Source organism: Meira miltonrushii (assembly GCF_003144205.1).
Source record: "Meira miltonrushii strain MCA 3882 unplaced genomic scaffold FA14scaffold_3, whole genome shotgun sequence".
NCBI classification, from domain to species: Eukaryota; Fungi; Basidiomycota; class Exobasidiomycetes; order Exobasidiales; family Brachybasidiaceae; genus Meira; species Meira miltonrushii.
The window spans coordinates 2,346,154-2,369,871 of NW_020289945.1; the positions used below are offsets into that span (position 1 = coordinate 2,346,154).

A 23,718-nucleotide genomic window follows, 5' to 3' on the forward strand; every position below is an offset into this window, starting at 1 on the left:
CGTCCTTCCGTTTGAGTAAATTGAGAATTATGCCCTTCATTCACTCGTCCGATACCTAATCCTTGACTTCCATTTCCTACACTTGCACTCGTTCCATTCCCGTTCGATTCATGCCTAGGTGCTAATGGACCGTGAAATTCACGGTCAACCGTAGATTCGGGTCTCCAAATTCGAATCGTTCCATCATCACCACAACTTGCAAACATGTTATGCTGTCTTGGATGCCAAGCAACACTGTTCACACTACCCTTACTATGACCACGTAAACGATCCAACAATTTACCTGTCTTTCGATGATAAACGTAAATCGATCCATCTTCACTTCCACTGATCACAAACGAATTTTCCGCTCCACCAAAACAGCTTCTGATTACATGTTGGTGTATCCTATGCCCCGTAAATCTATGAACGAGAGATTGCTTTTGTACGTCCCATATCAAAGCGTCATTGGGTCTCTGGTTAATCAAAACGTACTTTGAATCATCACTAAAGCTAACGCTGGTCATTTCCTCCATCATATAAATCGAACCTACATCTTCCTTTCTTCGAATATCGTAAAAATGCAATTGAAATCGCTCATTTGTCATCGTTCTTGCTCCTCCTCCTAAATCGATCAAATCATGCTCATCGTGCGACCGTGCCATATGCCATTCCTCATCATGCACGGCAGGCGAAGGATAATCAAACCATGCTGTTCCTAAGAATTGCGCTGCGATCCGTGAAGTAGTACTGGTGGATGTTTGATGCGCTACTCCTCCAGTGGCATTATTAGGCACATATCGATGACTTACAGCAACCAAATATCGACCATCAGGTGAAACATCTATTGCTTGCACTCGGAATTGTCCTGTATTCCATGTTCTCTGTAATCCTAAATCGATATCCCAAAAGCATACCTTTCGATCCATACCTCCTGTCACAAAGCCTTGTCCGTCAGGCATCCAAGCACCCGTACCAACAGCATACGTATGTCCTTTATATTCTTGTTTCGTTCCATCATGCAAATTCCAAACAATCACTTCTCCATCATCTGAAGTAGCCAAAAGATGAGCATCATCAGGCGAGAAGGATACATGGCAAATATGTCCTGTTGTTGGCCCTAATCTGTTTACCACCTGGAAATCACTCTGTGCTGTGCCAACGCTCCAAACAAGTACTTCATGATCCATTCCAACAGATGCAAGTTTGGTGCCATCATTTGAAAAGCTGACATGCCATACTTCATCATTATGTTCGGTCAACACGGCAGCTGTACGGGTAGGGAATACTGAACGATCCGATTGATGATCGACATAAAGAGAAATTCGTGTGTCCAAGGGCAGATTGAAGAATGGATCGCGAGATTTCTGTAATTGTTGTGCTTGTTCAAGAAGTTGGGGCAACCTTCGACTTGGGATCATTACAGAAGGCGAGATGGCAGTCTCAATTTCCTCCAATAGCTTACGTCTAGATGCTAATCCTGACCCAAGCCAATTTGCCCTCTCGCATAATTCTTCAGGTGTTCCACAGATCACCAAGCTTGATAATTGATGCAGGGTGTCTGAACCATGATTGAGGGGAGCCAAACGATCTCGCAAAACCGATAAAGCTTTACGTGTTTGCTTACTTTCCAAAAGCTCCAAATATCGTTGTTGATAGATGAGAAATTTGATCCAATCAATTCCACGAGAATGAGGATCACGCAATGCTAAATCGATAACGGCAGAAGATGATGATGCCATCGAAAGTGCACCATTTCTTGACGTTTCGGGCGCTGAGGGTCCCATTCTGGCCATCATTCTGCTGGCACCGTATGTAAGGCCATCGAGCAAAAGACGCTCAGCATTCTTCCAATCTCCCGATAAGATGGCCGATCGAAATCCAATGATGGAGGGATGCTCTAGCGAAATTCCAGATTCCAATTCAAGTGACTTTGCACTTGACTCTAAGCCCAATTCTCGCAAGCTTTGCACTGTGATGCGAATGAATTCTCTTCGGTCTAGACTACTGCCTTCGTAGAGTGGTGTAAAGGTATTACTTGCAAAATCGTCATCGATTCCATTTACACCGTTTGTGCCATTGCCGAGACCATTTGCTGAATTGCCATTGAAAGCACGGCCTGTTCCGTTTATGGAAGATGAGCCATTTGTACTCTGCATCATGCTATCTGTACTGCTGAGTCCTTGCAAGTCAGTGGAAGCGCCACCATCGTTTGTATGCCCGTTACTCTTGGCAGCCCGTACAGCTGAAGAAGATCCATTGGATGCTTCTGAGCCGTTTGTTGTCATTATGTTTATTTGAGAATCGTTTAAAATAGAAGGTATTGAAGGAGGTTGTCCTAATGGACGAATTTGAATGCGTGTTGAGGGAGATGAAGAAGAAGAAGATCCTTGATTGCGTTGTGAAATGGTCTCCCTTGCAAGCCTGGCCCGCTTTGACGGCCTATCGCCCTCCCCCTGTCCTTGAAATCTGCGCTGCGTTGTGGGCTAAAAGTCGATCACGACAAGAGAGGAGCAGATGGTGATGGGATGGTAGCTTTGCAAGACTGTTGCGCAAAGGTGTCCCCGGCAAAAGTCGATTTTCTTTTTGAGATTGATGATTTTTGCGTTAAATGTTTATGTGATTCTGATTGAGCGTCTTATTGTGCTTGATTTGACAGCAGGATGTTATTGATTGATCCTGATGATTGAATGCAGCGCAAAATGATGTAATTTTCTCAAGAAAGCAACAATCCCATCCTTTCCTTCTTTGATTGCAAGTTTGTTTTGGGTCGATTGCACTTCTGACCTGTTTGATAATTTATTCAAAAGGTCAGAAATATGATAGTAGTTGGAACTTGTGATGATGCAATCAAGTGTACCTCTTTAAAGCAACTCTTTTATGAACCACACTTTTTTTATGATCATAGTGTACATACATACTTTGGGATTAAGCTTGACTGTTCGATTGCCTATTTGATTAGCGTGGACAGTGTCGGTAGTGGCCCTTTTCTTTTCACCTTTACCGATACATGCATGCACACACACACACAAGCAAGCATACGCGGACGGGCGGACGGACTTTACACAGCCAGACTTAGCAATTGTACTTGCATACAAACACATTTTAATAACAATCTTAATCTATTGGTTATAAAACGTATTGCTGAGCAAGGGTGACGCTTATCACAAAAAAAAAAAACAAAAAGGGCAATAGGGTTCTTATGTTATTATGCATCATAAAAAGCTTAAACTTCAAAGCAGCCCCGAAAAAAGAGTGACTGACTCAATTGTGTGTGCAAGGGCGTCGTGGTGGTGGGTTCATTTGAAAGGGCGATAAAACGCGAGTGGAGCTTCACCCCTCAAACCTGCATAATCTTGTGCATTGAGCCAGTAAAGGAGAGAAGCAAGGCAAAGCAAAAGCAAAGTCATACTATTGTATTGTTTTGTTCACAAAGCGCCAAATGCACAAGCCAGTTTAAACAAATAATAATGATGATGCGGATATCCGGAAAGGAAGTCAAGACCCTAAATAAGTGTGACTGTGATTGTGATCACGAGAACAAACATTCATTCCATCGGATTAACCCCTTTACATGCCGTTCATGAGGGATCAAATTATCCGCACTACTACATCGATTCCCATCCCATTCCTTGGGAAATCTTTTGTGCTAATGCTCTTCGCATAAATTGTTCACGTGCTAAGAACCTTGTCTGTTTAAGGAATCGATCCAAATCCAACACTTCCGAATTTAATGCTCTTCCTAAATGATAAAGAGTATCTTCGATCGCATTATCTTCCGCTACCAATTCGATCAATTGATTTCCCACTAAGCTGGTTGCCGATAATACTCCATCAATATCGGGTTCTTCTCTTGCATGTAATTCTGCTATCCTTTGTTTTGCCGCTTCTACTGTTTGTTCTAATTGATCGCCCGTCGAACGACAAATATCACGTACTGCTTCCAATCTTGCCATTTCATCCTTTACTGCCATCTCTCCTCGATCTAAATCGTCCGATAATAATCTCATCTGTTCTTGTGATTGTTCACTCGTCGTACGCAAATGATGAATCCTTGCTTGAATCTTGTTGTACAACAAATTGTGCATATATAACAATTCAGGATTTGGCGGTCTAGGCGGTGCAAGTGCTGGAGCCGCATTTCCAACACTTGGTCCACGTTGGCTCGGGTCGTACGATTGTCTTCTGTATGGATCTTGTTGACCGGCATTAGGCTGACCATAAGGCTGCGATTGCTGATGAGCGTACGGTAGAGGAGGTATTGGCGGAGCAGAGTTTGGGTCTCTTTGTCGAGTTGTTTCGTTGGACGATGTAGTGGAAGAATAGGACGCTGCTCGATGTGAATGCCCGCTCGGTCCACCTTGTTGGTAAGGCAAACTCTGGCTTGATGAACCATTATGAGCGCTCCAAGAAGCATGTCTACTGTTCTGCTCTGGTTGACCTTGAAATTCTCGAGGTCGCATCGCTCCTGGCTCAGCTGTGTATCTTTGGCCGTATTCTGAGTTCATCATCGGTGAATGCTGTCCTGCTGGTGATGCTGTCCAACGATGCTGTGGATTGAAAGACGGTGAAGTGGTTGCTGCGGCATACTCTGCTCCATTGGAAAACCTTCTGCTATCGTCAAATGTGCCTGAACCCTGATGTAGCTTCGGTGGTCTTCTCGGAGGTCCAGCTAGCATACTTGGTGAGGCTTGTTCATGTCCTGGTCTTGGAGGGGGAGCACGTTCGCGTGGATCTGAAGAGGCTGAAATGGGTGCTGCTGACTGTTGCACGTTCTGACCAGGAGATATGGCACTGGTAGACGCTCTTGGTGAGGCTGAGCCAGTTCTGGCTTGAGCAATTGGGATTGGATCTTTTGGCTTTGCATATACCGGTGGCTCTTGACCAAAGATAGCTTGACAATCTTGTACCAATTCCAGCAGGTTACATCCTTCCCACTTTCTCTGCCATCTTTCCAGGTAATCTCCTCCAATGCGACCACTAAGATCAACATGCCTACCTTTTCTGACCAACATGTCATTCGTTGGCGTGACGTATGCCAGAGGATGTTGTTTAGGATACGATCTTGGTATCCAGAATGCGACTGGGATATTATAAGTTGCCGATCTATATTGCATCGGAACAGTACCCGTTAGTACCAATAACAATTGTGATCTTCCATCATCATACGTATACACTTCCGTCTTTGGCGATAATGAGGAATTTGCGATTAACGTTCGATCAATATCTGCATATACGCGATCCGGATCATCGTATGGACCGACTACCTGTCGTAACCACCTTTGTACGACACCATGATTCATATCCGATATCCCTACGTGTTGCCGAAGACAAAGCAAGTATTCATTGATGAATGACAAGAAGATGTTTATGATTAAATCTGATTCTTTGAAGTACAGCGCACGCTAAATGCATTCAAGCCTTGGCAATATCGCGTACCCAACACCAGCGCACACACACGCACACACACACACAGCCTTGCCTTCATTCAAGCATCATCATAAACAAGTCAATAATTGAAAAAATGGATCATATATCAATATACACGAATGAAGCCCAAAATGACATAAAGGTGGCCATTTCAGTCAGGTTGATGAGATGAACGTTCATCTCAGATCTTTTGAGTGGGGGGAGGTAGAAAGAAGAAGGAATGAAAGATAGGCATGAAAAAAAGAAGAAGTTGAAAATCAGACAGGTGATAAACGGTGACAAGATCGACAAAACAGTCTTGAAAAGCAAAAGCAGTACCATATGAAGATCCCTGCAATCCCAATTACGAGTACAAATGCGCTCATTTGCCAAAAGATCGATAGAAGAAAAAAAGGAGGAAAATTTCGAATAAAAGCCTATCGTCCATTTGAATGTAGCCACAGAAAGGAACTACACCTTGCGATCCATTATACAATATCAATAATCTTTTTATGCATCCTTGACGGAGACAGCTTCTACATTACTTGTCAGAGCATCAACGTCAGAGTTTGTTGATTGTTCTGTACTTCCTTCTTGATTTCCTGCTAATGCACCGCTTGGCTTGCGACCGCCACCCCAAGCGCCAGTTGGTGCTGGCTGTTTAGGTGTGGCAGCAGCTGTTGTTGTTGGTGATTTCACTCCTTCTCCATTGACGGCCTTTTCATTTGAAACAGTGTTCGATCGTGCAGCGCCATCTCCCTTTTCATTAGCACGACCATTATTACGGCTCCTGTCAGCTTTTGGGCCGGTAGGAACATTGTCTGACGACTTTCCACGTTCACTCTTTTGCTTTTCACGACGTTTACGTTCCTCTTCTTTATGTTCTTTTTCGCGTTGTGCCATCTTTTCTTCGATCTCACGTTGACGGTCCGAAGCATCAACTGGTCTGGCATTGCCGAATGGATTGTTGCCTTTATCAGATGAAGCTGCATCGGCAGGTGCATCTCCTCCAACAGGTGTCGAGCGTGGTTTCAATTCCAACTTTTTCCTTTGAGCAGGTTCGCCAGATGTACCTTCAGCACTCTTGCTTGCACCATTTGATGCAGGGCCATTTGCGCTTGTACGACGAGCTGATCGCCATGTATCAGCACCATCTCCAGCACTTGCCGGTGCGGCGGCGGCAGCGTCTTTATTTCTTCGGTCAAAGCCGAAACCAGATCGTTTTTGAACGGAGGGAGAGTCTGGAGGTGTAGCGACGAATTTGGATCCGAAACCAAGTCTTTCTTGGTTGGAGTATTTCTCATCCACTTCAGTAGCGTCACCATGACGACGGAAAGAAGGTGCACGTCCACCTTCTGCGCCTGCTGCTGCCGGACTTGCCGAAGGACGACGAGAAGAATGCATGGGAGATGCCATTTCGCTAACCGGTTTACCTGTTCTCCAATCTGATGCATTATCACCTTGACTTGGTTCAAGAGGCTCAACATTTCTACGTGGTTCACGAGGAGCAGATGGAGCAAACTTTGATCCGAATCCAGAACGACCGCCGCCCGCGACAACGTCCATATTATCGAAACCGCTACTACCGCCGCTCGATTCGAATCGGTTGTAGCCTGGACGATCTCCACCGCGACGACCAGGTCCAGAAGCTCCGTCGGAAGAAGGAGGAAGAGGTCCTGCACGACGCCATTGGGTAGCTTCTTCAGCCACGCTAGAGAATGCTGGACCTTTGGCTTCTCTGGGTTCAGCAACGCTGACACGAGCTGTTCTGCCTGCTAATTGAGATCCAGATTTGGTGAGAGCATTTTTGAGACCATCGAGAGCTTCGAATTCGACGTAACCGAAGCCTTTTGCACGTCCATCACCACCGGTAACGAGACGAACACTTGTGGTTTGGTCGGGTGCGAAAAAGCTTGCGATATCTTCTTCTGAAACGTCAAACGAGAGATTACCGATAAAAGCTGTATAAGGCGGTTGAGTTGGAAGAGGTAATTCTTCACGAGCAGGATAAGATTGTCTTTCTGAACCTAAGCCGGAAGAACGATCGCGATCAGCACGATCAGGCATAGAAGACAGCCAATCCGAACCACGTTGTGGGATTCCACGATCGGCTCTTGGGAGTGGAGCTGCTGGAAGATCGTCAAAGTCATCTGCCCAATCAACCTTTCCGGTAGTTTCGTCAGCCAAGAAGTCGGCAAGCGACTGTTTTTGTTTTTTAGGTGCCATTGTCGTTTAAAAAAGAGATGCTTGTACGTCGATCGATCGTAGCACACCTTTTGCTGGGAAAAAGGTAAACTGCGATCAGGATAGACGCGCAATGATAGTTGTTTTCTTTGGTTAAAGTCCAATGGTAAAGTGGACTTTTGTCAAAGAAGAAGAAGTTTTTGATGATGGTGATGAGCCAAAATAAAAATAAAAATTTCATTTTGATAAATCTGCGTGCAGGGCTTTAAGGAAGAAGAAGTATGTGTACAGTAGTAGTGTAGCGCGCGTGTGTAAGGGTAAAAGAAAGGCTTAGGGCTAAACGGGAAAGTTTTATTGGAGCAGCAGCACTGACGCAATGCGGGTGAAGCTTTTTAGGCTAGTGTTGCCCCTTCAGAAGTTTTCTTCTTAACAACAGCCTGCTCTCTCCATCAAGTTGAACCGAATAAAGCTTGAATTTACTCAATTTTACCAAGGAGGAGCGGAGGATTGAGGTGGTTCTGTTTGTTATGGGATAAACTCCGATATTAAGATTTGAGTGATGCCGAGGAGGGTGTTTTTGAGATTTATTATGTTATAAGATTGCCCTACTAAGTGACATTCATTCAATAAAGATAGACAGTCTGATTGAGTAGAAGGTGCTCTCGTCGTCAAACAAAAGAGAGAAAGGGAGTTGTATTTCATACCAATGTTGATACATTTGTTAGAGTAGATCCTGCGGAGTGAATAGCAGCAGCGGCGCCTCTTTGAAGGCGGCGTGGGCGTAAAGCTCATACTTGTCGGTTGAATTGATCTTTATTGCAGAGCTGGCCGCCGTTGCGCTGCCTGCAGACTAGTGGAAAAAATAAGGTGCAAGCACAGCAAACAAGCAAGCTTACAAGCATTCTTTCTTCTTTCCCTCTCGTTCGTCATTCCTTTGCAATCATGGCGAACTCAAAAGAAAAAGATGCGATCAGTAATGGGAAAGAACAATTAATAGCACCAGAAGAACGCATCTATGTCGACAACTCAAGCTTACTAGAACTCAAAACGGCATGTGACGAAGCAGTGGAAAGGGTGAGTATTTGTACATAATCATCACTTAAGCAGAGAACTTATTCGCTTCTTACTCTTTCATCTTAGATCCTGACGAGAACATCGATGTCCTCATCTCTGGCACCTGCACCAGGTCTAAGCCCATCTGGAAGTGGTGCATCCTCGCCTACATCTCCAACATCCCCATCTTCTTCAACCGCTTCTCTATTACGAGTTCCAGCAGATGCATCAACTGAGCCTTTCCCACCTTTCAAGGCTTCTCACTTTCATACAGATTTTCGTTTGGCAATCGGGTTTATCGGATCAGCAATCATGATCGGTACAAGCGTATGGTCATACTTTATCGAAAAAGAATGGCAAAAGAATAAACATGCATGTGGAATCGCAGTTGTGATTTATGCCGTTTTGATGATCATTGCAGGAATTGATTCATACTATACCGCTTCAACAATCTTTGTTGGAAAACGTAAAATGTTGGCAAAACGAATCGAAACGGAACGTTTGACGATCGCTTCTCCTGCTTTGCCAAAGCCAATCACTGCTAAAACAGCTTCTGCGGATGGCAAAAAGTGGACAACTCCTCCCGTTTACACTTTGACCATTGATTATACACGCAAGAGTAACGGAGGAAAGAGTCTCTTACGTGAAGCAAAGAACAAAAAGGTCGAATTAGGTCATTTGGGTGAATGGTTCACAGAAGAGGGTGAATTTTGCGAAGATATCTTTGAACAAAGGCTCATTTCAGGTTTGGAGAAAGCCTTTGGACAGTGAAAGAAAAGAAGAAAAAACCGAGACACAATTAATAGACGGATGCTACAATATCCGTGTCACGAGCTATCACACATTTGTATCGATACCCCCTCATCATCTACATGCATAAATGTCATCATATTGAATGAACTAATCTTACAAAGTTTAGCCTGTAACGCCGAATGGCATGAGTTCAAAAATCAGCCTCGCTATCAAAGCAAGACTGCGAGGTAGACGAAATTTGTTCTTGATTGCATCACGCTCTTTCTGTTGTATAGCAATTGATCCAAAGTGACCGCAACCTTCATTTTTCAGCATCAACATTTTCAGGTTCTATTGAATAAGCAAACGTGTCATCCAGCTTTCTGGGTTGAATTCACAGATTGGTCGCATACATGACGCCTAAAAGGCTGAAAAGGTTACGCCTTTGGCACTTAAGCATCACCTCTCTCCAAAAAGTCGTCGGCACAGGCTGCGATATCAAAAGTCAGACTTTTCAAGGTCAGGAAGAAGTAAGAAAAAGAACTTTTCCCCATAAAACATCACGGGAATTGATCAGATCAGCTGATAGGCGTCGAAAAAGCCTCTACGTTCTAAGTCGAGTGGCTAATTGACGTCCTGAAACCTTATTCATATCGAGACTCTCGGGTAGTAGGCGCTTAAAGCTTGTTCACTTGCGCCTTTACTTTAAAAGATAGGGCATGATTGTGCTTTTTGTTGGTCGTTATCGAAGGAAGGACATCCTTTTTTATCAATTTAGAGAAGACTATAAAAGAAGGATTTTTATCCTTCATCAGTTTTTCTTTTCTCCATCCATTCTCCATCCAAATTCCTATCTTTATCATATTCCCTATCACTTTCCATCTTTAGTGCCGGCCACTTCAGAAATACCATTACCGTCATCATCATCATATCAAGCTTTTATTCCCAGTCTTTATCCCTTATCGACGACAAGATGCTTTTCAACAAGTTCTCTCTCTTGGTTTTATCCATTTTAGTAGTCAACACTACGCCCGTGAGTTTTATTTCTACACCCCTTTTTTCCGAATAAATCTAACTTTCATTCCTTCTCAGGCTCCTACTTCTTCCGTGGAAAATAGAAGCGAGCTGGTTGTAATTCGATCCGAGCTCACTGGAGCTCAAAACCGACCAATCATGACTCGAAGCGATGATAGCACAAGCGGGGCAGCAGAATTATACGAAAGATTGTTCAAGCGCGGTATACCAAGGGCCTGTTGGAACCCTCTCAGGAAATGTTCTTGGAATTGTTCTTGCGGTTGTTGCGGTTAGGTACAGTATATATATTTCGCGACAAGTTTCAAAATCGTTTTCACTGATGAGATTTCTCTTCTTCCAGGCTTCTGTCTCATCGGCTAGCTCTCATTGATCATCACTCAAAGCTCATCTTGGCAGTAACTTCAAACTCTGATCTCACGTCAAAAAGAATAACAATAATTTTCTGTGAAGATTGTACCGCTCTATAGTTCGTAAATTCACCCCTCTCCGTAAACGTTTCAATCGATATGGTTCTTCCCTCTTAAGACCAGTCTAAACCAGCAATGATATGATAGATGTAAGTGTACTTTATAGTATTACGATTGTCTCAATATACAGGATACCTAGTCGCAGAATTTCGATACATTCTATTCTGAGAGCGTAAAGTATATTACTAGTGATAAGGCTGATTATGATCTAAAAGATAACCAGCATTTTTTAAAGAGCGATCAGAATGCCGGGTAATATCTTCATCATATTTTCGACGTTTTCGTTGATCTTCAAAGTAATGAGTATCTTCTAGTTCGGGATTGTGCTTGCTATGCTTTTTAAGCATTGCCATTTCATTCTGAATCTGTGGAGGCATCTGTTTCAATTTGTCGGCCCTTTCCCTCAAAGCTTGACTGATTGGATTATGATGTTCTTCTAAGATGTTTGCCATCCTTTCATGTCTGCCTATATTGGTCTCTGCCCGTTGAAGTTGTGCGTATTTATTCGTCCATTCCTTATGATTCGAATGACCAAAATGCACTTCAGCCTTCTTTGATGCTTCTATTGCCTCTGTATGTTGACGATGCAAATGTGTTAAACGTTTAATTTCATTTTTAGAGTTATCCATTTCTACTCTTGCTCTTTTGAATTCATCTCGTTGTTTTTTGGAATAACGAAAGTTAGGCCTCATCGGATGTCCATCTGTTAGGGCAGCAAAGATTAAGAGAACAGCAAAAGCACTTGCCAAATGCATTGCAAAAGAACGATTGTACATCTCTTCTTTCGCCTATTTTGCATGTAGAGACATGATGCTCAGCAGTGAGTTGATATGTATACGACCTTTTTATATCGCTAGCAATCTAAACATATCGGGGCAAGTTGAGTCTTAACAATATATCAAGCGAAGCAAAACCCCGAGACACAAGATATCTGTTTAACATGATTATGAGTTTTTGAAAGTGAGCCTTATAGTTAAATATGCTTTGACGACTTCCTTGCTCCCATGCCTTCATATACCCTTTCCTTTTCCTTTGCTCTCGCTCGAGATCTTGATCAATAGTTTGTTAAATTTAAAAAGTCTCTTTGTTACTGACTAATTTGCATGTTTGAACACAAAACCGTAAAGCACCGCATTTGTGTCGGGGCATTGGATGGATTTTATTTCATCAAATACATCAATCTCTGTTTGCTACGTAGTCTCCAACTCTTTCTTGACCTGTGAAAAGTACAAGAGCAGTATCGAAATACACATCATAGACACGAGAAACCCCTTCGTTGGAGTGATGCTTTTTCTAACCTTTCATACTATTTCAATGAATTAAAAGGTGCTCAAAGGATATATTATACATTTTTCTACTTTCGTTTCTACTTTACAAGAGATCCTCAACCCGAACAGGCATCTCATCAATTTGGGTGGCATAATATTGTTCGATATCCCGCAAAATTCGAACATCTTCAATCGTGACAAAATTGATTGCAACACCTTTACGACCAAATCTACCCGTTCTGCCGATTCGATGAATGTAGTTTTCACGATTGCTTGGTAAATCATAATTTATACACAAGCTCACGCCTGCAACATCAATCCCACGAGCCCAAACATCAGTCGTAATCAATACACGACTGCTACCTTGACGGAATTCGTTCATGATCGCATCACGTTCTTTTTGTTGCATTTCTCCGTGCATTGAACTAACTTGAAAGTTTGCCTCTCTCATCTTTTCGGTTAGCCAATCCACTTTTCTACGTGTGTTACAAAAGATAACAGCTTGAGTGATTGTTAAGCTATCGTAAAGATCGCAAAGGGTATCAAATTTCCAATCCTCCTTTTCGACAGAAACAAAGAATTGCTTGATTCCTTCTAATGTCAATTCATCACGTTTGACCAAAATACGAACGGGATCGGTCATGAACTTTGTCGTCATTTCAAGAACATCATGCGGTAGTGTTGCAGATAGGAGAACTACTTGTGTGGCGGGTGGTAGATATCGATAAATGTCATAAATCTGATCTTTGAATCCCATATTCAGCAGCTCGTCACTCTCGTCCATAATGAGCATTTTGATATTCTTCGTTCGTAAGTGACGACGTTTGATCATATCGAACACTCTACCTGGCGTGCCTGAAACGATGTGCTGTCCATACTCTAACTTTCTGATATCCTCCCCGACTGATGTACCTCCGATGCATGCGTGACATTGAATGTTCATATAATCACCTAATGCCAAAATGACACTTTGAATTTGTGTTGCCAACTCTCTCGTTGGGCTTAGTACCAACACTTGTGTTTCTCGTAATGTCGTATCAGTATTTTGCAAAGCTGAAATGGAGAAGGTTGCAGTTTTACCTGTTCCTGATTGTGCTTGAGCGATCACATCCCGTCCTCGTATGATTGGTAAGATTGCTCTTTGTTGAATCGCAGATGGTCGTTCGAAATTATAGGCGTATACACCTCTCAAGAGTTCTTCCTTCAATCCAAGAGCTTCGAATGTGGGTGCAACTTTTACCTCTTCACTACTCTCGAATGTTAACTTTGCATCGCCTGGATTGATGCCCGCCATCCTTGCTTGTTGTAGGAGATGATGGTATTAAGCAGTGGAGCTTCAGTATTCTAGTTCATGATTCCAAATTTTGTTTGCACGTGTAAACGCGCTTGCATGACGCCAAAAGGAATCCGGGCGCTCAACTATAGCGTTTGGAACAACAAAATAAAAACCATATTATTGACATGTTATTGGGAGGATTAATGGTACAAATAGGTTGACCCTCTGTCACGCACTCTCTGAGATTTAGACGGTGCATGGTTTTCATCTGAATCAGCCGCGGGAGGAGAAGCCCCAACGGTAATGATCACGTTTAATCAAAGTGAGCGATTCCGGCTCTTCTGCAACATCACGATGGTGAACACAGTCAGTATATATTGTTGCTACGCATTTGTAAGGTTCACGTTTCTCTAGATTGGCGCCACCATAATCTGTAAGAATTTGTTGACCTCGTTTATGCAAGGTGGGTGATTCCGACTCTCTTGCAACATCACGACGGTTCAGGACGCTCCGTTTGCTTAATTTGAACATATCCTCCTTTATTGGAACAGGAGAAGCAGTGATGATTTGAAAGATAAAATATAAAAGCATCACTGAGAAACCAGCGAAGTATCTCATCTTGCACTGCTCTTTCTCTTCTAAATGCAAGCACTCAGATCTTATAATTTGATGGTAGTAGGTTGGGATGATAATTGTGTTTTTCCTGCCATCTAACCCTTACATTGGGCTGAAGGCAAATCTTGACGTAGCCCCGTTGCGATGCTTATACTTGTGTTCACATGCGTCACAAGACAGTAGGCCCCTACTGTGATACTGCATTGAGAGGGTGTGTTCTGTCAATTCTCAGCACACAAAGCTGTGGTAATGATATGCAAAGTCGTGGTAACACACTTTTCTTACTTATAAGCAATTTCTGAAGTGAAAGGCAAAATAAAGAGACTTTTTTCTGCGTAAAGGGGCTGAATCAATATTATTCATGAAGAGAAATGTGAACATGATTCTTGCTTGTCAAAAGCAAGGTTTTGGAAAGATGTTATGAAGTTTTTTGGTCAGCTCAAGAAGTGATATCGATAAGTTCTGATGATGATGGAAGGTGAAGAATTGAAGTGCAGTACAGCTGAAAAAACTATAGCCGCTTAAAGCATTTTCAATCATATCTCCTGGAAAAAGCGCTTGACCGTCACCAGAATCGACCGCGATGACGCCAGCCTCCGAACATGCCTCTAAAGCCATGTTTACCAAAGCCACCCCAGCCATGATGATGACCACGCTTGACCAAAGTAGGTGCTTCCAATCCTTCTGCAAGATTACGAAGATGAAGATCGTTCACGGTTACTGTACTTTCGACAGGGTTACGTTTGTTCAATTTGACATTGCCTTCCTCAGTAGTTGGGACGGGAGAAGCAATGATGACTTGAAAAATCAACGCAGAGAACATAAATAAGAAAGCAGTAGGGTACTTCATCTTGTAAGAGTGTTTTTTATTTGAATGCCAGCACTCAGGATTTGAAATTGTTATGTGTTGAGTTGGGGGGAAGGAAAGTGAGAAAACACCTCTCTTTTATATCTTACTTGCTGTTCAAATTTTCGAATTTGGGCCAAGGGCAAATGTTTGACATCGCCTCAATGCGATGTTATAATATGGAGCAATGATGCATTTTTAAATGCAAATAATTGCAAGGATACGCAAACGGGGTCAGTCTTGGCGTGAAAACACAGCAAGGTGATGCACTCAAAATAAACAGTATGTTCATTGCTAATATATCATGTACACAGGAAGTGCATCTATTGTTGATCAGATCTTTGAAAAAAGATGAAATGATGCCCGGCGTCATATCATATATATCTTCTAGTACTTGACTGGAAGCATATGTTTGTCTCCAAAATTTCCCAGATAACGTCAGCCTTCCAACAGGCCGAGAAATGCTCAACGATGTTGACTTCGTTTGATCTAAGTAGATGCTTGCTGCTCTTGCGCAACATCACGGCGGCTGACGCAGTTTTTCCCTTCCGGACATGGGAGCCATTTTTTGGACCAACCCCCATAGGGGTTTTCAGCAAGAACCGAGTGACCACGTTTAACCAATGTAGGCACTCCCACCTTTTCTCCAACAAAACGACGGTGAATGCAATGAGCTCCGGGCGGACAAGTGGTAGAAGTGTAAAAACGTTTGGTCAAGGCAGACTCTTCCATTTCTTTTGAGACTTCACGAGGATGAAGTGAAGTAGTAATAGCCTTAAGGACGAAAACAGAGAATAAGACGAAAGCAATAGCGGGTCTCATTGTGCATTAGTCTTGGTAATGTCTGAATGCCAGTACTCAGCTTTATCGGATGGTAGAATGGGGTAAGTCGATAGAGGGAATTTTGTCCGTATAGCTTTTTTGCCACCCATCTGTTTTCGAGCTTGGCTTAAGGGAAATTATGTGACGTAGCCCCATTGCGATACTTAAATATGCGTTAAGGTCAGAAGCCCCGACAATCTCAAAGCACTGCCGTTTCAACACCCACAAGTGAAAGACGTAATGTTTTCTAACATGGTCAACGCTTTCAGAAAGAATTATACAAGCTTATCAGAGTATACATAATTCTCTGAAGTAGGAAGTAGCTAGCTGTCAAATACCTTACATGAGGAGATTGATATGTCAACGTCACAAAAGAAGGACGGCGAATACCTTGAGAAGCTTTCTGTTCATCTCTGAAATATTTTGAAGAAGAATACAAGGGTAAGAATAAGTTAGGAAATGACAAGAGGTAAATTTGAAATCTTGAAAATATGCTGCCATTTCGTTCTACTTACGACGGGCGCATTGCTTACTAAAATTGACCGTGATGGTGCCAGTGTTTGAACATGCCTCTAAAGTCAAGTCTACCATAGACCCCAAAAATGATGATGATGGTGATGATGGTGGTGATGACGTTTGACCAGACTGAGCTCTTGTGGTTCTTCTGCAACATCACGAACAACAGGACATATAGTGTGCACAATTGGTGCACATTCTTTCGTGGAAAAGCGCTTGTTTAGTTTGGTATTGCTTTCCACGATAGCAATGGGAGAAGCAATGATGATTTGGAAAACGATTGGAAAGAGTAAGAAAGAAGCAGCGAGATACTTCATTCTGTATCGTTAAACTTTGTCCGAATGCCAATACTAAGAGCAGGCTGGGGTGATTAAAAAATGAGGGATGGGGAAAAATGGCTCTTTTATATATTTTCTCTCTTGCTGTATTTTATCCTTAATTGAACTTGGTCTAAGGGCAATTTTTTGACATAGCCTTATAGCGATGCTTTAAAGTGATGTAATAATCCGTTTTAATCTGCAACTTATGCGGTTAGTCACAATGAAGCACATCAAAGAGATGCAATCTGATATTGATGGCATGTGTATTCCTACACGCACCGGAACTTCCTCTAACGTCATGATGCAATAAAATGATATAGTATTATGACCGGCATATACTAGACACGGAGTGTAAGGATAATTCAAGGTAATTGCGTTAGGATATATACTATAAGATACCCTTAGACAGCTGCTCTTTTTCATGCTTGACGAAAGGTGTATGACTTTCACCAGGGTCGACCGCGGTGACGCCAGCCTCTAAACATCCCGCCAAATAGACCGTGATGGTGGCCACGCTTGGATAGATTAGGCATTTCTGCTTCTTGTCCGACAGCGCGACGATGAATGCAGTGTTCTCCTTCCGGACATGTGGCCCGACTGTAAATACGTTTGATCAATCTCGGTACTTCTGCCTGTTCTTCAATAGAACGCTGGCTTAACTTGACATTGCTCTCTTCTGTTGAAACGGGAAAAGCGGTAACCAATTGAAAGATAAGAGCGAAAGCGAGTAAGTAGGCTGCGGTGTATTTCATCTTGTATCTTTTTCGTTTGCTTCTGAATGCCAGCACTCAGAATTTGTTTTTACTGTTATGATGACGGAAGGGGATGAGGTGGGTAAAATTTCTCTCTTTTATACCTTTCGTCCTGTTCAGCTTTCAAACTCTTGCCCAAGGGCGAATGCTTGACATCGCCCCGTTGCGTCGCAATCCAAGTCACTAGGCCCTAGCATTTGCGGTGTATACACTGCTCATCACCTCTTCGAATTGTCTTGACACAGATATTCAGATGATAGAACGAGGTGCACTAAGTGAACGTGCGCAATTATGGAAAATCATGATGCAGAAAAGCCAAGGCTAGACAGAAACAAAACACAACGGATAAAATATCTCTAGGTAAAAAGGCTGACATTTATACAGTATTTACATGAATGTTATCTATATCGAAAGCAAATTGACAGATATACATGACGAAAAGCTCTTTGTATTGCATACGCAAACTTTGCTAATCCCAGTTATCAGGACCCGGACCGTTGTTCGGACCGTTGTTCCAGCCAGGTCCATTATTCCAACCAGGCCCGTTGTTATTCCAATTACCGCCACCATACTTTCCATAAGGACCGTATTTTCCATACCGGCCGTATTTCCATGGCTTTCTGCTCCAACGACCGCCGCCATAATAACCACCATTTTGATAATAACCGCCGTTTGGACCATACTTCCATGGCTTTCCGCCACCCCAACGACCACGTTTGTATCCTTTTCCTCCTTTCCATCTTCCTTTTCCCTTTCCGCGTTTCATGAGAGTAGGAGCGGTGTCGTCATCATCTTCAAGTATGATCTCGTCTAGTTCCTCTTCGACTGGTGAATTGACCTCAACAGATTCATTCTTGTTGATTTCTGGTGTTTCGGCTACAGTCAAGACCTTTGTTTTCGGATCAAGAGCTTGTTTGAGTGCATTTGTACCTGCAAATGCAATCAAGAACAACAGGGTAACAAATTGCAATCTCATCTTGTGTAAGTAGAAGAACTAATATGGAATGAAGTAAAGGTAGAATTATCTCGCAGAGCACATATTATATACCATCTCAAGTAAGCCATCTCTACGTTTCAGCAGGGGATTCAATTTTCTTGGCAAACTTGCGCCTGGCATTCGGGGATCTCACGGCTTTTCAAAGCCTCTTCATCCCCAACGCCTTCGATGGGTAGATCGTTGCCCCGTTTACGTCATAAGTTTGACAGCAACACAATATGGGCGCTCCAGTGTGATCATATGTCATTTACCAGAACCAAGGCTGCACAAACATAGAGACAGTAGCCCTAGAAGCTTCTGAGAAATCAGCTTGACTTCCTTTTCATGCGTATTTTGAGGTTGTATCACGGACAAGAGTACTCGTACTAACGAAGAAAAGTTTTCTAGTAGCAATATCTATTGAAGAATAATGTCATTGTAGAAGTGCAAAAGTAGTGAATGTCATACAAAGAGTGCCCCTGAGGCGATTAAAGTCATGTTTAACATTAATTCCAATTATCATAACCATTATTCCATCCTCCAGGACCATTGGGGCCGTTGTAATTATTGTAGCCGCCATAATAACGACCGCGTCCCCATTTAGGACCACGTCCATACTTGTAACCTTTCCATTTACGTCCACCCTTTCCGCGTTTCATGAGTAAAGGAGCACGATCGCTTTCATCTTCTTCATTGATATAAACATCTTTGTGATCTGGAATTTTCACATCTACTTCTCCATCATCTTTAAGTAAAATAGCCACATGATCACCATGATTATGATTTCTGAGCTTAGGTTCTTCATCATAAGTCTCAAAGTTTGTTTGTGGTTTAAATGCTTTTGAACCTGCAAATGCAAATAAGAAGAACAAAGATAAAATACGTAACTTGAACATCTTGAGAATCAAACAGAGAGTGCCAGCACTCGATCAGATGGTTTGGAGAAGAAGATCTACAAAAGTACAGAAGTTGTATTATTTATATAGCATTCACACGTACGTCTATTCAGCCATCATCTCAAAAGGCGGACTGTTTCCTTGGCAAGTCGACGCCCGTTGAATTCGGGGATATAAGATCCAGATTCAATTGGGCGTCAATGATTTTCGTAACCATGTCCACGGGTCAAAGGATCGAAGATTGCTCGGGTCGATATAGCGTGGGGCATTGGAAAGGTTGGCCGATTGTTATCATCTTGATCGGCTTACTAATCAACATAATGTTCATTGCCATTTCAAGGTTGCATACGCTAGCACACAGTATGATGTGTTCATATGTTTCAACTATAAGAACTGATTTCCATTTGCGGAAAAGCGGAAAGAATCAAAAGCGCAGACACACGCGTACTCTGCCTTTGTTGCGGGGTTAACATTGTCACCCTGAAGCGGGAAAGCGTTTATGCGCCACATAGTCCAAAAGTACGCGCGTTTTCCCTTTTGCGGACATTTATGCAAAGATAGCGTGTCCCGCTTAAAGAAAGTGACTTGACTCTACAGTGAGAAAAAGAATGATTCCTCTTTTTAGCGTTCGCTGTTTGAAACATAACCATAATCATCAAACCGATCCACGCAAATGGTATTCCCACTATTCACTGTTGACTTGTCTAGACTTTTCTTTTTGTTTGGTTGAAACAATTAAAAAAACGCTAATTGATATGCAAGATTCTCTCGTACAGCTAAGATCGTTGTAAAGATCTGGGAAATCCAATGGGATAATGTACCTGCTTGACATGATTGTACAAGCCACGATATACGCAATTGATTTGTACTGCGTATGACTTAATTGTTTCGATGGAAGGGCTACGGCGGTTTTGCCTTTTAGCAGACACACAAGACGGAAATGGGAATCTAGATGGAGGGATCTAGATCGAGTAATGTACAATCAGAGAAGCATGATAGCTTATCATAAGAATAGAATTGATAATCAATCTTTATAGTTCACCATCATCAACATCAACTATCTTCGTCATCTTCCGACCTCTCAAGTTTGCTATCTTCATCTTTTCTCGCCAAGATGAGGATCAGCTTTGCTTCTGGAACAGCACTCATAGCCGGCTTTTTGCTATCGAGGATATCATCAGCAAGGGCATCATGTGAATGTGGTTATCATGATCCTTCAACAAATGTTCTATGGACAGATGCAACAATTGTGTATTTCAACGAAACTGGAATGGATCAAGTCGTAATACCAACAAAATCTCCTGGAATTTATGGTGATTCTACAGCCGGAGATACCGGCTTGGGACAAGAAGCATTTGCAGCAATAGGTGACTTGGTCAATCCGTGGGAAGAAGATTTCGGTGCAACCTATCGTTCAGCGGTTAGCTATAATAACACATATGCTGATAATATGACTTCTACCAGCGGTCTTGCAATGCAAATTTCACCGGTAAACTTGAAAAATCACATCGTTAATGGATCGCAAATCGTTACCCGTCGTCGTGATATTCAATACGGTTCTTTCCGTGCAATGATTCAACATGCAAACACAACAGGCTATGGAGGTGCATTCAAATTCGGCGTTTCATACAATGAAAGTGAAACGGTTGATATGGGCATCTTTTTATCCGACAATCCGCAAAATTCTACATTACGTTGGAGTTTCTCTGCTTCAGGGGCTAATGCAGATCCGGTCAAGACAAATTTGACATATCTGCATGACGGTTCTGATCCACGTAACGTAAATCTGACATGGTTGAATACCGATTCACCCATTGAACATCGTTTGGATTGGTTAAATCATAAAATGGTTCAATTTCGTAACAACGGCTTGAACTCATCAACGGATTTCTTGGCCTATGAGAAAGGTGTCAATGCCACAAATATACCCACCACTCCTGCTCCCGTCAGTTTCCAGACTTGGGCAAATGGAGAGCCTACTGTCAGTCAAGGTCCACCGATGTATCAACCTTTGGTCACAAGAGTTCTCTACGTTCGTTTCTTCTACAATTCAACTCTGCTTGCTCGACATGATCAATTTTCTGAGCAATGTCAGTCTACTCGTGCTGCTATTTGCAGTACAGAAGACTTGACGTTGCGAAACAGTACAACATTCTCGCCAGAATCTCTTTTACGTGTGTTGCCGATCAAAACACACTTCAAATCACCCCTCTGGGCCATTGTTCCAACGTCTTTCTTTGCTGCTCTATTCATCGCAGTCGTCATTCACGGTATGGTCATCAATGCCGCCAAGAAAAAGAATGGTCAAGGACCACCTGCACTTTCAGGAGATGGAGATAACCAATCGGTCCACTCCAAACGTCCAAAGAGTGGTTTACGACCATTGGGGCTTTCGCAAGGTGATGAACATTCAAAGAGATATTTGGCAAACGTTTCCAGTTTACATGAACAAAATCCCGAAATTCCTGAATTATATCATGATTGGGAAGATAGTGGATCGGAATACGATAGCGATGAATTTGATGATGCAGAAGTGATTGAAGGAGAAATCGAACCACAACCACAACAACGTGGTTCAAGAGTAAGACGGTTGAGTAGCATGCTCATGCGAAGAAGGAGTAGCGCTAAACACAACGGCAAAAATCGTGATAGGAGTAGTTCGATGCGAATGTCATTCTTGGGAAAGAGTAATCATGGTCATACCGAAAGTACTACCGCTCTCACTTCTCCCATGCCAGCACTCTCTCGTTTTGATTCGTATAGATTTGGCGGTCCAAGTATGAAAGAAGGAGATCAACCAGAACACACACCCGCTGATCAAAAGCCAGATCCTTTTGGCGGACAAAATGTAGATCACACAAGACCGAAATCAAGATGGCAACCACTTTCACGTCCTACAATTGTGAATTGGCAAAGACGTACAGATGAAAGTTCAGTAGGTCAATTGGCTCAACCGATCAATCCTGATCCAATCACACATCGATTAAGTATCGTTCCCGTTCAACAATCTTTCGTTTATATGATGTTTCAACGTTTACATTCTATGATCTTTATCGGTAGTGATGGAATGAGAACTGCAACGGGCGAACGTCGTATAGATTATTTGGATGGTATACGTGGATTTGCATGTTTGGGTGTTTCGGTTGCGCATTTCATCTTGATGTTCTATCACGGTGTGGCTGATACCAATCCACTTTCGTACCATTATCCAGAAATGGAAAAATGGTTAAGAATTATCATAGGTCCAACATACGTCAATGCCGGATTATTGTTGGGCATCTTCTTCTTGATGCCTGCACGTACAATGTGTCAAAGGTATCTATTGAAAGGTGGCTTGTCAACTATGGCAGACAGTACGGTTCGTCGTCTACCTCGTTTGATGTTACCCGTTCTAGGAGCATGTCTTGCAAATTATATGATGATCGATGTTGACGGGTATAAATGGGTTCGTAGATTGGCCTCAAGAACATATTCTACTTGGGCATACTATCAAAATTACGAAAACGTTTTGGTCTTTATCAATTCTTACATCACCTTGTGGTGGGCCGCTCCACCAGACAGTCCCGCTTTGGTTACAGGATATGCTACCGGTGTACTTTGGACAATTCCACTTATCGTTCAAGGTTTATGGACGTGTATGTTATGTGCTTTGGTTGCACATGAAATCAAGAAAGCATGGAAGCGATACACATTCTATGCTATCTGCGTCATCATTTCTTGGTACGTCAACAGTTGGGATATGTTCTTCATGGGTGGTTTAATCGTTGCCGATTTGGATAGCAAATTGGATTATCGTACTTGGGCTGAGAAAGGTGTTCCGATCTTGATCATCCCTGGCGTTCGTATCAAAGGTTCAGTCTTTGCTTGGGCATTCTTCCTGGCATGTGCCGTTCAACAATGGTTCTTAGTCATTCCTAATGGTCCAGGAGGCGATTTGAATATGATAGAATACGGATATCATCCCAATTTCAACACCTCAAAGCAACACAATTCCTTGCAAGCCGACATGATTTATCATTATCAAGATCCACGTGTTTGGAGCTGGCTATGGTGTATGTCAATCTTTATTTTGGTCGATCTTTCTTCTTGGTTCCAAGTAATTTGGAGATTACGTATTTGGGCATGGTTCGGTCGTCATTCTATGGCATTTTATCTTTGTCATGGTATCGTATTTTGGACATGGGGTGCTTGGCTTTGTTTGACAATGTTGGAAAAAGGTGCACCCTATTGGGCTGCCACTTTGGTAACTTTTATCACTTCTTATATCTTTTTATCAGTCTTTGCCGTCTGCTTCACATACACTTTCGAACATTGGGCTCTGCTATTCTCCAAAGCCGTTTGGAGAGCATCAAGCGGAGGTTATGGTCGCAAGGTTTAATCACACATATATACATACACACTCATTTTTTTACTAGATGTACAACTTTAGCATTCCTTCTATCTTTTCATTGCATTGTCATTATCTGAAAACATTCTTGCTTTGTGCCCTTGAGTGCTTAGTTCCCAACGCAGCATGACATACCGCTGCTGCTTTGTATACAACCATCACACATTAACTAAGAGGCTTCTCA

At 42.5% G+C, this 23,718-nt stretch overlaps 13 protein-coding genes across 13 annotated transcripts; 2 read left to right on the forward strand and 11 right to left on the reverse strand.

Annotated features, from left to right (window-relative positions):
• Nucleotides 1-158: 158 nt before the first annotated feature.
• On the reverse strand, nucleotides 159-2,078 carry FA14DRAFT_109091 (WD40 repeat-like protein; the record flags this gene model as incomplete). Its single annotated transcript, XM_025495863.1, has 1 exon — nucleotides 159-2,078. A coding segment is annotated over one exon (1,920 nt), but the record flags the coding sequence as incomplete, so codon positions are not given.
• A 1,120-nt stretch (nucleotides 2,079-3,198) lies between these two features.
• FA14DRAFT_161645 (UEV-domain-containing protein) lies at nucleotides 3,199-5,338 on the reverse strand. Its single transcript, XM_025499214.1, has one exon. It carries the CDS (start codon nucleotides 5,280-5,282, stop codon nucleotides 3,588-3,590), a length of 1,695 nt encoding a protein of 564 aa, XP_025354428.1. The 5' UTR covers nucleotides 5,283-5,338; the 3' UTR covers nucleotides 3,199-3,587.
• A 127-nt stretch (nucleotides 5,339-5,465) lies between these two features.
• On the reverse strand, nucleotides 5,466-5,814 carry FA14DRAFT_68836 (uncharacterized protein). Its single transcript, XM_025502710.1, has one exon. The coding sequence runs from the start codon at nucleotides 5,728-5,730 to the stop codon at nucleotides 5,509-5,511; it is 222 nt and encodes a 73-aa protein (XP_025354429.1). The 5' UTR covers nucleotides 5,731-5,814; the 3' UTR covers nucleotides 5,466-5,508.
• Nucleotides 5,671-7,614, reverse strand: FA14DRAFT_136743 (RNA-binding domain-containing protein; the record flags this gene model as incomplete). The annotated part of the gene is made up of 2 exons (XM_025497025.1): nucleotides 5,671-6,147; nucleotides 6,205-7,614. 2 exons carry the CDS (start codon nucleotides 7,612-7,614, stop codon nucleotides 5,899-5,901), a joined length of 1,659 nt encoding a protein of 552 aa, XP_025354430.1. The 3' UTR covers nucleotides 5,671-5,898.
• An 868-nt stretch (nucleotides 7,615-8,482) lies between these two features.
• FA14DRAFT_173843 (uncharacterized protein) lies at nucleotides 8,483-9,526 on the forward strand. The gene is made up of 2 exons (XM_025500499.1): nucleotides 8,483-8,646; nucleotides 8,713-9,526. The coding sequence occupies exons 1-2, from the start codon at nucleotides 8,515-8,517 to the stop codon at nucleotides 9,394-9,396; spliced, it is 816 nt and encodes a 271-aa protein (XP_025354431.1). The 5' UTR covers nucleotides 8,483-8,514; the 3' UTR covers nucleotides 9,397-9,526.
• Nucleotides 9,527-11,044: 1,518 nt separating this feature from the next.
• FA14DRAFT_180758 (uncharacterized protein) lies at nucleotides 11,045-11,635 on the reverse strand (the record flags this gene model as incomplete). Its single annotated transcript, XM_025501034.1, has 1 exon — nucleotides 11,045-11,635. One exon carries the CDS (start codon nucleotides 11,633-11,635, stop codon nucleotides 11,045-11,047), a length of 591 nt encoding a protein of 196 aa, XP_025354432.1.
• Nucleotides 11,636-12,171: 536 nt separating this feature from the next.
• Nucleotides 12,172-13,446, reverse strand: FA14DRAFT_161648 (DEAD-domain-containing protein). Its single transcript, XM_025499215.1, has one exon. It carries the CDS (start codon nucleotides 13,419-13,421, stop codon nucleotides 12,231-12,233), a length of 1,191 nt encoding a protein of 396 aa, XP_025354433.1. The 5' UTR covers nucleotides 13,422-13,446; the 3' UTR covers nucleotides 12,172-12,230.
• Nucleotides 13,447-13,676: 230 nt separating this feature from the next.
• FA14DRAFT_180760 (uncharacterized protein) lies at nucleotides 13,677-14,021 on the reverse strand (the record flags this gene model as incomplete). The annotated part of the gene is made up of 1 exon (XM_025501035.1): nucleotides 13,677-14,021. The coding sequence occupies one exon, from the start codon at nucleotides 14,019-14,021 to the stop codon at nucleotides 13,677-13,679; it is 345 nt and encodes a 114-aa protein (XP_025354434.1).
• Nucleotides 14,022-14,417: 396 nt separating this feature from the next.
• FA14DRAFT_161649 (uncharacterized protein) lies at nucleotides 14,418-14,918 on the reverse strand. Its single transcript, XM_025499216.1, has one exon. The coding sequence runs from the start codon at nucleotides 14,866-14,868 to the stop codon at nucleotides 14,584-14,586; it is 285 nt and encodes a 94-aa protein (XP_025354435.1). The 5' UTR covers nucleotides 14,869-14,918; the 3' UTR covers nucleotides 14,418-14,583.
• Nucleotides 14,919-15,354: 436 nt separating this feature from the next.
• On the reverse strand, nucleotides 15,355-15,687 carry FA14DRAFT_156798 (uncharacterized protein; the record flags this gene model as incomplete). The annotated part of the gene is made up of 1 exon (XM_025497855.1): nucleotides 15,355-15,687. The coding sequence occupies one exon, from the start codon at nucleotides 15,685-15,687 to the stop codon at nucleotides 15,355-15,357; it is 333 nt and encodes a 110-aa protein (XP_025354436.1).
• Nucleotides 15,688-17,744: 2,057 nt separating this feature from the next.
• On the reverse strand, nucleotides 17,745-18,251 carry FA14DRAFT_156799 (uncharacterized protein; the record flags this gene model as incomplete). Its single annotated transcript, XM_025497856.1, has 1 exon — nucleotides 17,745-18,251. The coding sequence occupies one exon, from the start codon at nucleotides 18,249-18,251 to the stop codon at nucleotides 17,745-17,747; it is 507 nt and encodes a 168-aa protein (XP_025354437.1).
• A 445-nt stretch (nucleotides 18,252-18,696) lies between these two features.
• Nucleotides 18,697-19,493, reverse strand: FA14DRAFT_68848 (uncharacterized protein). The gene has a single exon (XM_025502711.1). The coding sequence runs from the start codon at nucleotides 19,145-19,147 to the stop codon at nucleotides 18,758-18,760; it is 390 nt and encodes a 129-aa protein (XP_025354438.1). The 5' UTR covers nucleotides 19,148-19,493; the 3' UTR covers nucleotides 18,697-18,757.
• A 310-nt stretch (nucleotides 19,494-19,803) lies between these two features.
• Nucleotides 19,804-23,599, forward strand: FA14DRAFT_173845 (uncharacterized protein). The gene has a single exon (XM_025500500.1). It carries the CDS (start codon nucleotides 20,262-20,264, stop codon nucleotides 23,523-23,525), a length of 3,264 nt encoding a protein of 1,087 aa, XP_025354439.1. The 5' UTR covers nucleotides 19,804-20,261; the 3' UTR covers nucleotides 23,526-23,599.
• The last annotated feature ends 119 nt before the right edge of the window (nucleotides 23,600-23,718 follow it).

What these genes read in the sequence shown, in the direction of transcription:
- FA14DRAFT_161645 (XM_025499214.1), bottom strand. Translation starts at nt 5,282, where the DNA reads ATGAATCATGGTGTCGTACAAAGGTGGTTACGACAGGTAGTCGGTCCA.
- FA14DRAFT_68836 (XM_025502710.1), bottom strand. Translation starts at nt 5,730, where the DNA reads ATGGTACTGCTTTTGCTTTTCAAGACTGTTTTGTCGATCTTGTCACCG.
- FA14DRAFT_173843 (XM_025500499.1), top strand. Translation starts at nt 8,515, where the DNA reads ATGGCGAACTCAAAAGAAAAAGATGCGATCAGTAATGGGAAAGAACAA. An exon ending in GTGACGAAGCAGTGGAAAGG is followed by an intron (nt 8,647 to 8,712) that starts GTGAGTATTTGT and finishes CTTTCATCTTAG; the next exon opens with ATCCTGACGAGAACATCGAT.
- FA14DRAFT_161648 (XM_025499215.1), bottom strand. Translation starts at nt 13,421, where the DNA reads ATGGCGGGCATCAATCCAGGCGATGCAAAGTTAACATTCGAGAGTAGT.
- FA14DRAFT_161649 (XM_025499216.1), bottom strand. Translation starts at nt 14,868, where the DNA reads ATGAAGTACCCTACTGCTTTCTTATTTATGTTCTCTGCGTTGATTTTT.
- FA14DRAFT_68848 (XM_025502711.1), bottom strand. Translation starts at nt 19,147, where the DNA reads ATGTTCAAGTTACGTATTTTATCTTTGTTCTTCTTATTTGCATTTGCA.
- FA14DRAFT_173845 (XM_025500500.1), top strand. Translation starts at nt 20,262, where the DNA reads ATGAGGATCAGCTTTGCTTCTGGAACAGCACTCATAGCCGGCTTTTTG.